General features: G+C 42.5%; 1 protein-coding gene across 1 annotated transcript in view; it reads left to right on the top strand.

The window, feature by feature from the left end:
* The window catches only part of LOC146782767 (extracellular calcium-sensing receptor-like), a 215,776-nt gene that overhangs the window by 153,168 nt on the left and 45,708 nt on the right, over positions 1-16,900 (top strand). Inside the window, exon 2 of the mRNA XM_085637240.1 lies at positions 7,062-7,883. Within this exon, the coding sequence (XP_085493366.1) occupies positions 7,062-7,883 (822 nt within the window). The remainder of the gene's footprint in view (positions 1-7,061; positions 7,884-16,900) is intronic.

The following is a 16,900-nucleotide window of genomic DNA, read 5'->3' as shown; positions in this document are numbered from 1 at the left end:
CCTCATGTGGCGAGAGCCTTGGGTGCAAGCAAGCCAACTTGAGCTCTACATGGACTCGGCTGGGGGGGTTCGGCTTTGGGGCCATCCTAGCGAACGCATGGACGGCAAGGGCCTGGCCAACATCCTGTTCAGAGCGCAGGGGTCACTGCCAACATATCCTTGTTGGAGTTGTTCCCAATTGTGGTGGCTTTCAAAATTTGGGCCCAGCGGTTAGCCAATCAGCAGATAAAGCTATGGTCTGACAACCCCGCGGTGGTGCACGTAATCAACACAGGGTCAGCAAAATGCTGGACAGTGGCCAACCTGCTGCGAATACTGTTTGACTGACAGCTGAGAGCCCAGTGTGCTCACTGCAGAAATACTTAGGGCCTGGGGATACCGACGTAGTCTGGTTGGGGCGTTCTGGAATAGAATGCAATCAACTCCTCCAGGCGGTACGGGAAGCAATGGGGCACCGTGGCAGACCAGATGCGGTGGTGGTCCACCTGGGAGGCAATGACTTGGCAGCGTTGGGGAGGAAAACATGCAAAAAAGCCTCACAGCCTTGGCTCAATTGATATGCCTAGTCAAAGTAATTTTTTCAGAAATAATAGTGCAGAAGGCATGGCGTGGGGCCATGGACTTGTGGGCAGTTGGAAAATCGAGACGGAAGATTTGTAGGGCCAATGGATGGGGTTGTGTTAGACACGGTTTTATACATTTGAGGTCCCCGGGTTATCTCTTGGAGGATGGGGTACACCTTACCAGGGTAGGAATGGACATGTTCCTAGTGAACATCGTAGGGGTGCTAGAGCAAATGGGTTTCAAGTAAAAGCAAGGGGGGAGGCCAGGGCAGGGGGAGCACCCTCTGATCGTGAAACCGTAGGTAGTGTGCCAGAAGGAACACAAGGAAGGTAGAAAAAAGAGAGAAATTACTAAAGGTAGATGGAAGGCTCACACAGTGTCCTTGGAATTCCTCACAGCAGGGACACTAAGGGAGCCAAGGGCGGCATACTGCCATAGAAAGAGTAGATGTGATGCTCCTGCAGGACCCTTGGGATGCCTGACGGCAAGGGTACCGAGGGAGCGAGATGCAAGGACTCAGCCTCAGGAAGGATAGAGTAGCTGCTCAAGCTAGGTCCTTGGGATGCCACACGACAGGGACCCCTGGGAGCAGGGAGGGCCCATGAAAGGGTCCAGGGCAACGGGACCATACTTGCAGCCCGGGTAGGTCCTGACTGACACCCTCCAAGTCAGTAGCAGGTTGAAGCCTAGACCCGTTAATCAGAGGCCCAGATATGGGGCCCCTCCCTTCTGAAGGTGATTACAAAGACAATGAATTGTGTTACATGGATATTAAGAGGGCAATTGGTATGACCATGAATTTTGCAAGATGTATAAACATGTTATGTTGAATAAACTGCGACCTGTTAATGCACCAAAGCACGTTGTCAGTGGTGTAATTTGAAGGTTAAGATGGATGCAGTTTGAAGCAGGAAAGAGGGGACCATTCGCCTCCTGGAAGGGGGTTGGAGTATCTGAGTTGCCGAATGCCCTGCCATGGTGAAGAAGCAAGAGATGTCACGCTAGCTCTGGGAGTGAGCGGTGGTAACCGAGGAGTCAGAGGACCCCTGACAACTGTAAAGCCACCCAGGTAAGACTGAGAGTTATTATGGGCAGAAGTTTGGAGAGCTACTGTAGATGTGCAAAAGTCTCGAGCGGTCCATTGTCGAGAGCTTTGGCTGTTGTGGGCTACCAAGCATTCTGCAGACATCTCAGTTATTTTGAAGTCATCTATGGAGGTGCGACAGGTGGCTTCATTCAAAGTTTTCAGCGATCAGCTGATTATAGGAAAAGGAGCAACCAACAATACTAATGCCCGGTTGGAGGGAGGGGATCTTTCTTTCAAATTGAAGAAATTGGAAAAATTAAAGCGTGCAGAAATGATGAAGTGGTGGGAATCAAAGACGCTGCAGCAATATTTGGAGATGGGCCGCTCCCAGAGGGCTTCAGGATTTTGGTAGCCTCAAACTAGGAAGACATTACTCCTGACATGCTACATGAGTGGGCCAATAATAATAATGAATATTCCAGAAGAATGTTTGGCATAGAAGTAAAATATGCAAATATTGGCAAGCAATTAGTGTTGGAACAAATTGAAGAATTTTGATCCTATATTAATAGCGAGCACGATCAAGAACAAATGAAGAAGTTCCTTGCAGATGAAAGCTTAATAATGTTAGAAGAATCAAGACAAGGAAAACTCAGGATAAAGTGTATCATGAACGAGGCCAAATCTACTCTTTCTCAAGAAAGTATGATAATCTACATAGACAACAGGTAGTTGATACTGATGTGAATGAAGGAACAGGTGTAGCACAGAAATGTGTGAGCCCATCAGTTATAGACAAATTGGAGTTTTTATATTAAGATCTGAGATTCAATCTGCCCCCAGACAACAACAATCAAAAGCAAAACCTCCAAGATAAAGAGGAAGAGGCAGAGGGATATAAAGTAAAGAAAATCAAGTTAATGTGAAGAATACCAAATGGGAATACTGAGAATTCCATAATTAACCTGAAAGACATTGTTTTAACACCTCAGGAAATCAAAAGCCTGCAGTTAGAACTTTGATTCTGCCCTGAGCAACACGTGTTACAACCAAACAAAATCATTGTGCTAGCCATGGTACTGTCGAGAGTTGACTATGGTAACATCATTTATAATGGAGCTCCAGCATATGCAGTCCATCGTTTGCAGCTCATTCAGAATCAAGCGGCTCGCTTGATTTATGGCCTACCCAAATACCATCGTGCCACTCCCCTGCTTAAAGCTTTGCATTGGCTCCCGGTGAAGGAGCGTGCCCTCTTTAAGCTGGGTTGCCTTACCTTTCAGGCTAGAGCAGGTACAGCCCCTGAATTCATTTGCGCCGCCATAAAACCGTACCTCCCAGGTCGTGAACTTCGCTCTGCCCACAGGGCCTTTCTCAACATTCCTCGCTTTAAGAAAAAGAAATCTGGTGGAGCGAAATTTGCTGTTCTGGCTCCGTTTTTTTGGAATTCTCTCCCTCCTGCTCTCCGATCTTCTCCGTCATACACACAGTTTCGGAAAGACCTTAAAACCCTGTTATTTGAGCAAGCTTACACTGTTTAGCCCTTCCGCCGACCGCTACTGCATCACTTAAAGCGCCATGAAACCGCATGGTAAACGTGCGCTCAATAAATGTTTTTAAATTCAAAATTCAAATTCAAACAAGAATTGATTTCTTTAAATTTATAAGGCACATCAAACTAAAAAAGTACTTTTTGCTCATGGTGAAAAATCAAAAGAAATCAGCAGAGACAAGAGGGATATCAGACGAACAGAGTGCGTTATCGGTTGATGATATGAATGATATGAATTTAATGCTGGATCTCTATGAGCTGGAGAATCAGAATATGGTAATCCAAGAATCTGTAAATTAAGAAGTAATGTCCATTGAAGAAGGACTCAATGTCTTTGGTGAAGCCCCCACTAACTTTAAACCAAAATCTAAGCTCACTCCAATGATGACAAAGGATGAGATTGACCATTTCAGTGATTAAGTCATCAGTGAATTGGAAAATTTGCATATCGAGATCTTTGAGAAGAATACGCATAATCAGTGTCAAAATGAATATCAGATATTGATCAATAATTACAAGCAGAAACAGAGTGTGTGGACAGAAATTCTGACATAGGGAAATGGGAGTATGAGACCACACCATGTGCGGTCCCATCGTAATTAAGCGGTCGGGTCTGCTGACCGTAGGTCGGACAGTCCTGATTCAGCGATGATGTCGGTCGGGTGTAATATTGTTTTGTGGGCCAAAGAAAAGCATTTGATGGAGGCATATACAAATTTGAATAACCTTTATGCTATTGGAAATTTCCTAAGGAATTGATGATATCAGTTCAAACAAAATTTGCATCTGAATTACATGCTTGGAGAGACAATGGTTTACTTAGTCGTGAAGAATATTTATTCCTCAAAACAGATCATCCTGTAACACCATTGATGTATTTAATTACCAAAGTTCACAAAGATCTTGAGAATCTTCCAGGCCTCCCTATTATTTTTGCCATAGGCAGCACATCTGAGAACAAGTCAAAATATGTTGATCGATTCTTGGGGACTTTGCTTGAAGTCTCTCAATTTATAAACAAGACACAGGTGATTTTTTGCATAGGATCTATGATTTCCCATGAGAAGATGACTATGAGGTAATTAATGTCACCACATTGTATACCAGTGTTAAACATAAGAATAGTTTAAGAGCAGTTAGTTACTTTCTGGAAGCTAAACTGCTGAATATGTGGCAACATACTCAAATGCTACTAACTATGGTGGGCAGTTGTTTGAATGGCAACTTTTTCATCTTCAATGGTGAATTTTACCGTGGTATGGCAATGGGCACCTACTTCCCCCCCAGCTATGCAAATTTTCATATGGGATATTGGGAGGAGCAGGTGATGGGGGCCCGTTACCACGATGTGTGGGAGAAAAATGTAGTGCACTGGTGTCACTTCATTGACCACCTCTTTTTAGTTTGGAGGAGCACTGAAGAAAGCGCTAAAATATTTCTTACTCAGATTAAAGTTAATGGCCTCAACTTACATTTAAAAAGTACAATTAGTAAGATGGAGGACAATTTTTTAGATCTGACAATATATCTTAAATATAACAAGCTTGAAACTAAGCTGTATAGAAAATCTACAGCTGGGAACACAGTGTTGCACGCAACTAGCTTTTATCCATGAAACTTAATTAGAAGTATCTCCTGTGGAGAGACCTTAAGAGTGAGGTGTATCTCTAATGAACCAAATGAAGAAAAGTCCAACATTGAGCAATTGAAATCAAGATTCCTATTTAGGGGGTATACACCCAAGTGCATCAATCAAGCAATTGTAAAATCTAAGTAGAGAATTAGGGAACATACTCTTTAATCAAAGTAAGACAAATAAATAAGGTAAAGGAGACCAACACTTTAGAGTCATCACCACATTTAATAAGCTGGAAGCGGCAATTTGATCTATCTTACATAAGTATTAGCATTTAGTCAAGAGTGACCCGGTATTGGCAAAGGTGGCACCAATAAGCAATATATTCAGAAGAGCTAGAGCAATGAGACAGGATATGGTGTGAGATGGCCCAGAAAGCCAGAAGCAAGTTAAAACTACATGCCTTAATAAAAGTGTTACTGCAAACAAATGATGGACGGAATGCTGACAATACAAACATTCTCCTTCAGTCAAAAGATCTGGGTTAAATCCATCATTCTTTAGCCCACTATGTCACCCCAGTTTGGACCCAGCCATATGCAAATCAGTCTTGACCATGTGCCCCATGGGAACAGTCCAGACTGAACTGCCAGACCAGGTCCTCCCTGGACCGGAAACAAGCATCCTGGGACCGGTTTCCGGGTATGTCACCCTTCTTCAGCCAGGCTAGCTTGATCCAGTGGCACAGTGAGCAAGGGACCCACGTCTGAACATATCCATCCCACTTAGGGTGAAAAGTGTTATAGCAAACAAATGATGGACGGAATGCTGACTATGCAAACATTCTCCCCCAGTCAAAAGATCTGGGTTAAATTCAGTATTCTTTAGCCCACTACGCCACCCCAGTTTGCATCTCAGTCTTTACCCTGTGCCCCATGGGAACAGTCCAGACAAACCTGCCAGGTCAGGTCTTCCCTGGACTGGAAAGAAGCATCCTGGGACCGGTTTCAGAGTATGTCACCCTTCTTCAGCCAGGCTAGCTTGAATCCAGTAGCACAGTGAACAAGGGACCCACGTCTGGGCATACCCATCCCACTTAGGGTGAAAAAAGTTACAGCAAACAAATGATGGACGGAAAGCTGAGAATACAAACATTTTCCCCCAGTCAAAAGATCTGGGTTCAATCCATCATTCTATTGCCCACTATGACACACAGTCACTTTTCAAATAAGAGAATTAAGGATTGGCTGAATGATAGAACACCAATTTACATCAGAAACAGGCATAAAATTATGCCTTTTTAGAATAAATAAATTTAGGAAGGTTAAAAATGCTGTGGATGTAAAACATTTTGCTATTATACATTTTATTAATTGCCTTACTGAATGTGATGTCTGTGCTATGAACTGTCCTTGTGGATAGATATATATTGGGGAAGCTCTTTGCCAAATGAATGTTCAGAATCTTAAACACATGTGAGCAATAAGAAATGTGGATGCTAGTCATCCAGTTTTCATCCACTTTGCTGAATGATTGGATGGTAGAATCGTATCTTTGAATGTGATGCAGCTTTATAAAGAAGCTGTAAATGGAAAAAGAGGTAACAGAGAGTTAAGTCTACAAAATATGGAGTCCTGCTAAGTGTTTCTTCTATACATGATTATACCAAAAGAACTCAACTCAGAAATAGTCTTCTTTTGTTTTTCTGAACTTATGAAGATAATAAGTAACCACTGCGTTTTGTTGATTATCTTTAAGATAGTGGATGGTATTGATCAATCATTTTGAAATGAGGGAATGCCCCATCAAGGTAATATTAAATGCCTATTGAGTTTTACTTTCTCCTAAATTGTTTTAGGGACTATTGCTTTACATGTATATGCTTCTGATTAAGCTTTAGGATGTAATCCTGTTTGGGATTTCTATTATAGTACAGTGCAGCATTACATGTAAAAGGGGTTATATACATTTTTAGACAATAGGGCTTTGGTACTGTACTTTGGAAGGTCGACTGAAATGGCTCAGACAATATTTAACTCTGTAATGTTGCACTATCAGCAGTTTGTCATTGCTCACTGCCACTGACTTATGATAATGGATTCCAAAAACATACATCAATTTGTACCTTAGCTGGAGTTCCTCCGCTGCGTTAATCAATATGCCTGATCCACTTATAATTGATTTTACCACTTGCAACACCTTTAAAGTTATTGTTGTCAATGTTTCTTGTTGTGTGTAAGGTATCTAGTTTAAGTATAGGTTTAGGATACAGTTCACCTTTGAGTCTGTGTGCATTTGAAGTAATCTCATGTTAAAAGGTGTATTTTTCTACTTTGGAAAAGGTCAGTTCTCTTTCATCAAGTCCACTACTAAGTGACCGGATCCAATTCCCTTCTTTTTTCCGCACCATCCCCAGTGATGACTTCCAGTCCAGAGGACTCGCCCAATTAGTAACACATTTTGGATGGACTTGGGTGGGCATTGTAGCCACAGATGACACCTATGGACAGCTGGGGAGTCAAATTGTGCAAGAATCAATAACCAACAATGGAGCTTGTGTGGCCTTCACCGAGAACATTCTTTTAAGCCGAGTGGACAAAAATGCTTTTCATATAGCCCAAGTTATCAAAAACTCAGCGGCCACTGCCATTGTGATCTTTTCCTCTATTGCATTCTTGATTCCTCTCTTCGATGAGCTGGTGAGGCAAAATGTAACTGGAAAGACCTGGATTGCCAGCGAAGCCTGGTCAACAGCTTTGCTCTTCCCATTTGAGAAATACTCAGAAATCCTGGCCAGCACCATAGGATTTGCAATATACAGTGGCGAGATGGTAGGCTTTCACGAGTACTTCATGAGCATCCACCCTTCTAAAACTCCAGAGGACATCTTTGTGAGAAGGTTTTGGGAAGAAGCCTTTGGATGTCAGTGGTTAGATGAGGACACACTCCTGATGAAGGACAATAAAACCAAGAAATGCATAGGGGATGAGAAACTAGAAAGCCTTCCAATCAGTAGCACTATGGACTTTAGAAACACCTACAATATCTACAAAGCAGTTTATGCCACAGCACTGGCTTTAAAAGATCTGACAATGTGCATAAAGGGTGACGGGCCTTTCATTGAAGAGACCTGTGCCAATATCTCAGACTTCCACCCATGGCAGGTATGTTTTCACTAAAAGCATATTATAAGGAAATCTCATTTTTATGTGATGAAGAGAAGAGGGAATAGCACAGATAGTACCACCACCAATATGTACCATTTTATTAGTTACAAATCAGGGAGCACTGCACTGTATATGTGTTTGCTGACCGTGGCCCCAATGAGTGACCATACATCATGATCAAAAAGCAACAGGTAATATCTCCACAATGACATTGGAACACCAGGATAAAATCTGTAATTACTATTCCTTTACATTCAGATGGTGGGTTTGCATTCATAGCACTCAGAAGAAAGCTGTTGTAATCATAACTTTAGCTAACTGCACATTTTTGTATTTTAACCTGACTACCAATGGGGCCCAGGAAAGCTACCCACTGCACTGATTGATCATAAGTTGATTCGATGCTACTAAGGCTCCTTGGCAGGTGCTGATTCAGTAGCTCAGCCACTGGAAATGACGGCCTGTTTTATGTACTTCTATGATTGCTCTTGCCATTGCGTGCTGTTGTGTGAGTTAATATTATGAGGTAATGTCCCCCAGTCCTGGACAGTCTCACGACCATAAAATATCAAGTCACCATAACATATCACTGTAAACACACTGAAAGCCGTTAAAGTACCCCCACTGGTTAGCGCTTTCTCCATTATACTGCTATGCAATTAGCACAGGGTAACCCTGCTATTATGAGTCCATTGCTCCTTACAACCATATACCCATTACCTGTGAAGAGCACATGTGACTTGTTTATTCTTTGACCAGGCAACCAGAAATAGCATGGACTTTGATAGTATAAGTATCTAATTAATTCAATTGGCTTTGCTTGATTCAGATGACATAGACATCTCTCCTACAACTCTGACCTGAGTGGGTTTTTATCTGAGCTGGGTTAAATACTCTATTTTCCTCAGCTTTATAAATTACTCGAATAGTGATAGTCAGCACCAAATCCTTTAAATTGCCCCAATACCTGGGTAAATGTTCAATATACAATCTAGGCGTAGTTTGTTAGAATACTGTGGATATAAATATTACACTACAAAAATGTGGTTGCCGAAATATCCACTACTAAAATATCATAAATGTACATGTATACAGAAAAGTAAATATTTACTATATTATCTTTACATCTGCGTACCTTAGAGATGTATATATCATTAAGGTACATGTCTGGGGCAGTTTATTATATATAAGCATTTGGGGGTATCCTGGTGCTGTCAAGCGGAGTCTTTTTTAATGTTTTTATAGCCTTGTTTATTTTAGGGTGCTGAATAGAAGTCACATTCTAAGAATCTGTTGCACATGATTAGTCCAAATAAAAACTATGCTGCATGGTAATTCACAAGCCATGCTTGCCATCTAATTTGGGAATGCCACAATCTTAGGAACTTCATACAGAGTATATTTGAGGACATCAGCATATTTCTGGGAAAACCACCTGTTACAGAATTTGAATATTTGTAAACATTAGAGCATATTTGTAAATGCATAATACTGACTAAGGTTTATCTGAATACGTATTACTGTTTGTTGTGAGACCTAAACAAAGATTTAAAACAATTGATGCCTGATAGCCCCACTGATACAAATGTTCAATGACACCATCTATTTTTCACAAGGGTAAGAAACAACTTTTGGAACAAAGATGACATTTTCTATCAAAGCTTTTGACAGAAAAAATGTGATCATGCCTATGTCTTTGTGTGAAACTTTGGATTATGGGGGTGAACTATCAAATACTCCAATAGTTCTATTGGTTCTAGTATCAAAGCTTGCACCATCCAGATCTTTGGTGTTATCAATGAGATTGGAGCTGAAATGAGAAGTGCTATTGCTACTATGTTTGAACTTTAACATGTGCTGCAATTGGATCTTAAAACACAGGTGCAATAGTTTGCTTGGAAACCTTCGGCAGTTACCTGTTGAATTTTTTTAACTGCATTGCTTTATAAACATTATTATTTGGAACAAACTAGATGACTGTATGTGTGTAAGGGTATCTTACCATAGGGGCCCTTTAGAAGGAGGCAAAATATATGAGCAAAGATGTTCCTATTCATAGAGAGTGTGTTCTCGAAATAAATGTAGATCTTAATATCCATTCCGAGTTCCAAACTGGGAATAAATACTGGGATATATTTTCATTGCATAGAGCTTTCCCATCTGTTCTTTTTAATTTTCATCCTTTCTCTAGTAATATTCATGTAATAGGTACTTTATAATTCACATTTAAACATCAGCCCTAGTATATCAAACTGTTGTTTTCTACATACTGTTCATGGAATATTGTTCTGTGAAAAAAGAGAGCCACTACACTGTAAAAGATCAGCTAAATAAATAATAGGGGTGGAAGACTTAATTCAAGTTACAATGGGTGGCAGACCAAGAACCCGATGAAGAGATCCTGTCATTTGAAATGTTGACAATTAATTAAATTATTTATTTATTTATTCAAGTTGTTGTGTGGCATGTGATAGACCGAAGGAAAGTAAATGTATTTCACAGAGATTCTGATTTATAAGCAAAAAGAAGACATTCACTTAGTATAAGAATGAGATAAGATACAAATAAATATCAAAAAGTTCAATTATTTATATCCTGAATTAGAGCAGTGAAAGGTATGATAGGCATTGGTGCATCTGTCCATGGTTAAATGACAACAAGTTTTCAAACAATTGTATTGTTTGCAATTTACATTAGGCCCATTTTAGGGCATGATCTATTCACCAAGGTAAATCCAGTTCACAGACATGGAAGATTTGTTGGCAGGTTTCAGTTGCACAGAGAAGCCATTAATTAATTATTCCTGGAATAATAGTTTTTTTTCAGTTTGCTATTAAAGACTTAAAATAATTAGTTTATCCTGTTAACAGGTGGGACTGAATTCCGATGTTTTGGTGTTCATCCAGTGAAGGATTTGTTAAAGGTTTTTTTTCATTCTTCAGACAAACAATTCCAACAGAAGGATCTTTGAACTTCTATACAACATGTTTTTTAGAGAAATAGTGTCTTAGAGTGTCTTAGAGTGGAGAGATGTATGATTAATGCAAGTAAATTTCAAGATGGTTGTCTATCAGAATATCTAGAACAAAAATATAGTGTGGCCAAAAGATCTGAGACAAGAGTATCGAGAAGGCGAGTGCAAATAGATAAGTATATATTTTGTATTCTTAGCTCCACATTTAAGCTTCTTCATGATACATATATGTCACCAACGTACATATATCTGTAGATAAGCTTAGTAAAACTGTGCTTACCCATAGAAATGTACCTTCACAATGTTCTTGTCCTCAATATTATTATATTCTTACTAGGAAAGTTTGACCACATAATATTTTATTTCAATATTTTAGTCAATAACTTTTCAAAATACTTCTAGATTCACCTGTGAGCCAGTTCAAAGAGACATAGATATGTGTGATATAGCCAAACTTCCTGGTACCTTAAACGAGCCTCAGAGCTACACGAAGAGCAGCTTTCAGCATAGAGAGGTGAAACCTTGGTATAACTGTTAACAAGGAATTTTAAGTGTCTAATCTAGAGAAGACTAGGGATTGGACAATGTGATCAGCATTTGGCTGTCAGGAAGGTTTTGATTCTGTGAAGAATTTGTATTTAGAAATAGGCACCTTGCAATGGGGTTGATGTGGGTTTAAAGACTGCCAAACTTGTTTAACTGGATGTCCTTGTGATAGTGATGTATGAATAAAATGTACCCAGTATGGTGTTCAGGAGAGGCTAATCTCTTTGAATTTGCAGGAAGGATCTGGAGCTGTGAGGAAGGTAGAAGGTTTCAGTGTTGTTGAGCACAGCTCAGGTTGTTTGATTTCTCTGAATTCATACCTAGTGGATATAAACATCTGGATCAATTTCATAGTACTGGGATATGTTTGTGTCAGTGTTAACAGAAGCTTTGCCAATTTCTTGAACCTCCTGAGATTTTACGTAGGTCAGAAGAAGAGGGGATGTGCCATGATTAGCTTCATGAAAAAGAAAGCAAATCTTAAAATATATAATGGCAGAGACGGGGAGCCAGCAGAAGTCATATTGTATGGGGGTAACATGGTTTATTTGTAGAATGAATCAATGTAACAGTGGATTGTAGTACAAATTTAAGCAGAGTAAGTGATGATTGTTAAAGCCTTACAAGTAGTGTGCATCCAAAGTCAATTCTTAAAATGGTCAGTGAATGATCTGGGGAGATGTGGTGAATTTTCTTTAGAGAGTATTGATGAAAGTCTGCAGCTCTTGCCACCTTAATTATAAGAAGACTAGGTGTTTGTGAAAGATAATGAGTACAGCTATGTATCTGGCCAATGGGGTTTGGACTGTTGAGAAGACCTAAAATGTTAGCAAACCTAGAGGCTTAATTAACCCTTGGTGTAGTCTACTAGATTATACCAGAGGTCTCTGTGTCTTCAGAGCCATGGCGGATAGTCTGAACTCCCTCACCCTTGCCATTATTATGTGCACATGCGAGGTACTGAATAACATATCACCTGCATACATATAATGCTTTGTCATGCAGCTGGTAGCAATTAGGTGTGTAGAATCTGTGATTGCTGCATCACCTTCCCTGTGCTCCCAAACTGTGGGCTCTAAGACTGCCACCAAATATATAAAGTCAAAGAACAAGGGGTAAGCCAGCATCCCTCAGAACCTGGGCATAAGTTATATAAACAACAATTGGTTCTGTCGGGTCACACAATTCCTTTGTAAGTCTAAATCAATTCAAGAGAGACAATTTACAGATAAACACACTAACACGAAATGTGCAGGGAATCAAAAGTCTTTTTACTTAGCATTTCAAAAACTATTATCAAATAATCACACGGCTGTCAGTTAAATTCAAATACTCAAATGACACAAGTGAAAAAAGGACTCAAAGTGACATGATGGATAAAGTGAAAGTGACAAGTTCAGTGTATTATACAATTTAGTGACGAAATCTATACATATATTTACAAATAGCACATTTTTAGAGAGGGGAGGGAGGGTGTCCAATTTCATTACGTGATAACATGTATCTCAAGCTTCATATTTAAATTGCAATTGATTTGTCAGCTTGGAGACCTATTGAAGTATGGACAATTAGCCGTTGACATTTCGACCCTATCACTAGCCTAAATCAAGGATGTCAAAACGGATCTTCTTCAGGACATGGGGTAGGAAAGACAGCCTGCAGAAGAAAATATATGTGGGTGAGTGTGTGTTTATGGAGGTACTAAAATTATGTCAAATATCGCAGAGCTTGGGCCTAACTCACTGATTTGGATAGAACCCTCTAACGTCTTGGGGTGAAAAGGATCAAGGGATAGTTCTTCCGTGGATCAGGAGAATTCCTAAAGTGGTAATAATGGGACTGTTTAAATTACTTAGAAAAGCATTTTTCATAATCAGAGTAGTGGTAACTAAACTCGGATAGTTGAAAGTGGATGCATACCTGGTGAAACGAATTGATCAGGCACTCTTGTTTTCTTAAAAATCATATTGGGATCGGAAGTGCCTTCAATAAATGGCACGTAACAAAATCCGTGAATGAACTGCTGAACATAAGAAAATACTTCTCAGTATGGGTTGTAGAGGTTAGAAATGATAGGTAAGGCCAACCAGGGTGAAAGAGGCAAAGCATACCTTGAGGTCCGATGTCGGATGATAATACTGCGCGATGCGCGATGTTGCTGCAGGTCACGGGGTCATGAAACACTCAAGGCAGAACCATTTCTGATAGACGGACAACCGATTTGAATATTAAGGAATCCATACTACTGGATGTCCCACATAAATAGAGACTTAATGATTAAAAAGCTGGAGTAATCAAAGGGCGAAACATACCTTTAAAGTAATTAGGAGTCCAAATGAAGGACGGAAACGTGAGGCGCGATGCTGCTGCCAGTCACGGGGAACAGATTAAATCATGGCCAATTTCCTGAAAGACGGAAAATATTTGATCTTAGTATTGTGGACATCACTAGTGTTTACTTCTGCAGGCTGACTTTCCTACCACATGTCCTGAAGAAGACCCATTTTGACATCCTTCATTTAGGCTTGTGATAGGGTCGAAACTGCGACAGCTAATTTTCCATACTTCAATAGGTCTCCAAGCTGACAAATCAATTGCAATTTAATTACGAAGCTTGAGATACATGTTATGAAATTTGACCCACTCCCTCCCCACTCTCCAAAAATGTGGTATTTGCAAATATATGTACAGTATTTCGTCACTAAATTGTATAATACACTGAACCTGTCACTTTCACTCTATCCATCATGTCACTTTGAATACATTTTTCACTTGCGTCGTTTGAGTATTTGAATTTAACTGACAGCCGTGTGATTATTTAATAATAGTTTTTGAAATGCTAAGTAAAAAGACTTTTGCTTCCTTACACATTTTGGGGCCGATTCCAATCCTGGGAAAAGACTGTACGAATCGTTGTACGGAGCGTTTTCTCCGTACGACTCGTACCCGGTTAACTGTCCGTACAACCGAGGTACGATTCGTACAGAAAGCCTATTTCCGAACGTTTCGTACAAAAGACCGTACGGGTAAAAAAAACAACGATTCTTATCCGGAACAGCTTGTACGCGACGTCCGGACGCATTCAAGCAGCGGTTTCCGGCCCAGCAAGTACGATTCGTCCCTACATCACTCCGTACGGCTCTTTTTTTACGGGAGCCAAACACAGCCGGAAAAGCAGTGTCCGACGCGAACCGCTATGCAACGGAGCCCCGGTACGCGACGTACATGCCATGAACCCCACCGTACGTGTCATCCCAGTCCTCCTAGCCTACGACCTGGTGCACCGGACCCGACGCACACGCCGCAGGAGGTGAGAACAACACCCAGGGGCCAGGGGTGGTGAGGGGCATGAAACATACCCATACCCAAAGCAAAACCTATAATATGGAGCCCATACATTACCACCAGGGTCTGGTCACTTGGGGGGGCGTGGCCAGCAACCCCTGCATACCGCAACAACGGAAGGGGACGTGTACGATGCGTTGCACACGTACCCCTAGCACCAGTAGAACAGTCATACGGACCGTACACACACAATGAATGCGTGGGTATGGTGCATTCCACACGTACCCCTACGGCACCAGTAGAACAGTCATACGGACCGTACACACGCAATGAATGCGTGGGTACTGTGCGTTCCACACGTACCCCTACGGCACCAGTAGAACAGTCATACGGACCGTACACACGGAATGAATGCGTGGGTACGGTGCGTTCCACACGTACCCCTATGGCACCAGTAGAACAGTCATACAGACCGTACACACACAATGAATGCGTGGGTACGGTACGTTCCACACGTACCCCTAGGGCACCAGTAAAACAGTCATACGGACCATTCACACGCAATGAATGCGTGGGTACGGTGCGTTCCACACGTACCCTTACGGCACCAGTAGAACAGTCATACGGACAGTAAACACGCAATGAATGCGTGGGTATGGTGCATTCCACACGTACCCCTACGGCACCAGTAGAACAGTGATACGGACCGTACACACACAATGGATGAGTGGGTACGGTGCATTTCACACGGCACCAGTACAATAGTGATACGGACCGTACACACGCAATGAATGCATGGGTACGGTGCGTTTCACACGTACCCCTACGACACCAGTACATTTGGGATACGAGGTGTACACACGCCAGGAATGTGGGCTTATGGACGGGCCCTGCATGTTACCTTCATATTGGTGTGTGTGTAGGTCCAGGCCAGCAGTGTACTGCCCCAAGGGGGTTGGTGGGTGGGTACAGAGGATTCCCAGCAGTGGCCACACATATAGGGGTGGGTGCAGATTAATGCCAGGAGTGGACAGAGGCATGGGGGTGGGTGCAGAGAACTCCCAGCAGTGGACAGAGACATGGGGGTGGGTGCAGATGAATACCAGCAGTGTCCAGACATATGGGGGTGGGTGCACAGGCCTCCCAGCAGTGGCCTGCAATATGAGGGGTGTGTGCAGATGAATAAAAGCCGGTGTCCAGACATATGGGGGTGGGTGCACAGGACTCCCAGCAGTGGCCTGCAATATGAGGGGTGTGTGCAGATGAATAAAAGCCGGTGTCCAGACATATGGGGGTGGGTGCACAGGACTCCCAGCAGTGGCCTGCAATATGAGGGGTGGGTGCAGATGAATACCAGCAGTGTCCAGACATATGGGGCTGGGTGCAGAGGACTCCCAGCAGTGGACAGAGACATGGGGGTAGGTGCAGAGGACTCCCAGCAGTTGCCTGCAATATGAGGTGCGTGTGCAGATGAATACCAGCAGTGTCCAGACATATGGGGGTGGGTGCACAGGACTCCCAGCAGTGGCCTGCAATATGAGGGGTGTGTGCAGATGAATACCAGCAGTGTCCAGACATATGGGGGTGGGTGCACAGGACTCCCAGCAGTGGCCTGCAATATGAGGGGTGGGTGCAGATGAATACCAGCAGTGTCCAGACATATGGGGTGGGTGCAGAGGACTCCCAGCAGTAGACAGAGACATGGGGGTGAGTGCAGATGAATACCAGCAGTGTCCAGACATATGGGGGTGGGTGCAGAGGACTCCCAGCAGTGGACAGAGACATGGAGGGGTGCAGAGGACTACCAGCAGTGGACAGAGACATGGGGGTGGGTGCAGAAGACTCCCAGCAGTGGACAGAGACAAGGGGGTGGGTGCAGAGGACTCCCAGCAGTTGCCTGCAATATGAGGTGTGTGTGCAGATGAATACCAGCATTGTCCAGACATATGGGGGTGGGTGCACAGGACTCCCATCAGTGGCCTGAAATATGAGGGGTGCGTGCAGATGAATACCAGCAGTGTCCAGACATATGGAGGTGGGTGCAGAGGACTCCCAGGAGTGGACAGAGACATGGGGGTGGGTGCAGATGACTCCCAGCAGTGGACAGACACATGGGGGTGGGTGCAGAGGACTCCCAGCAGTGGACAGAGACATGGGGGTGGGTGCAGAGGACTCCCATCAGTGGACAGAGACATGGGGGTGGGTGCAG

Source organism: Triturus cristatus, chromosome 12 (genome assembly GCF_964204655.1).
Source record: "Triturus cristatus chromosome 12, aTriCri1.1, whole genome shotgun sequence".
NCBI lineage: Eukaryota > Metazoa > Chordata > Amphibia > Caudata > Salamandridae > Triturus > Triturus cristatus.
This window is presented reverse-complemented; position numbering and strand designations above follow the sequence as displayed.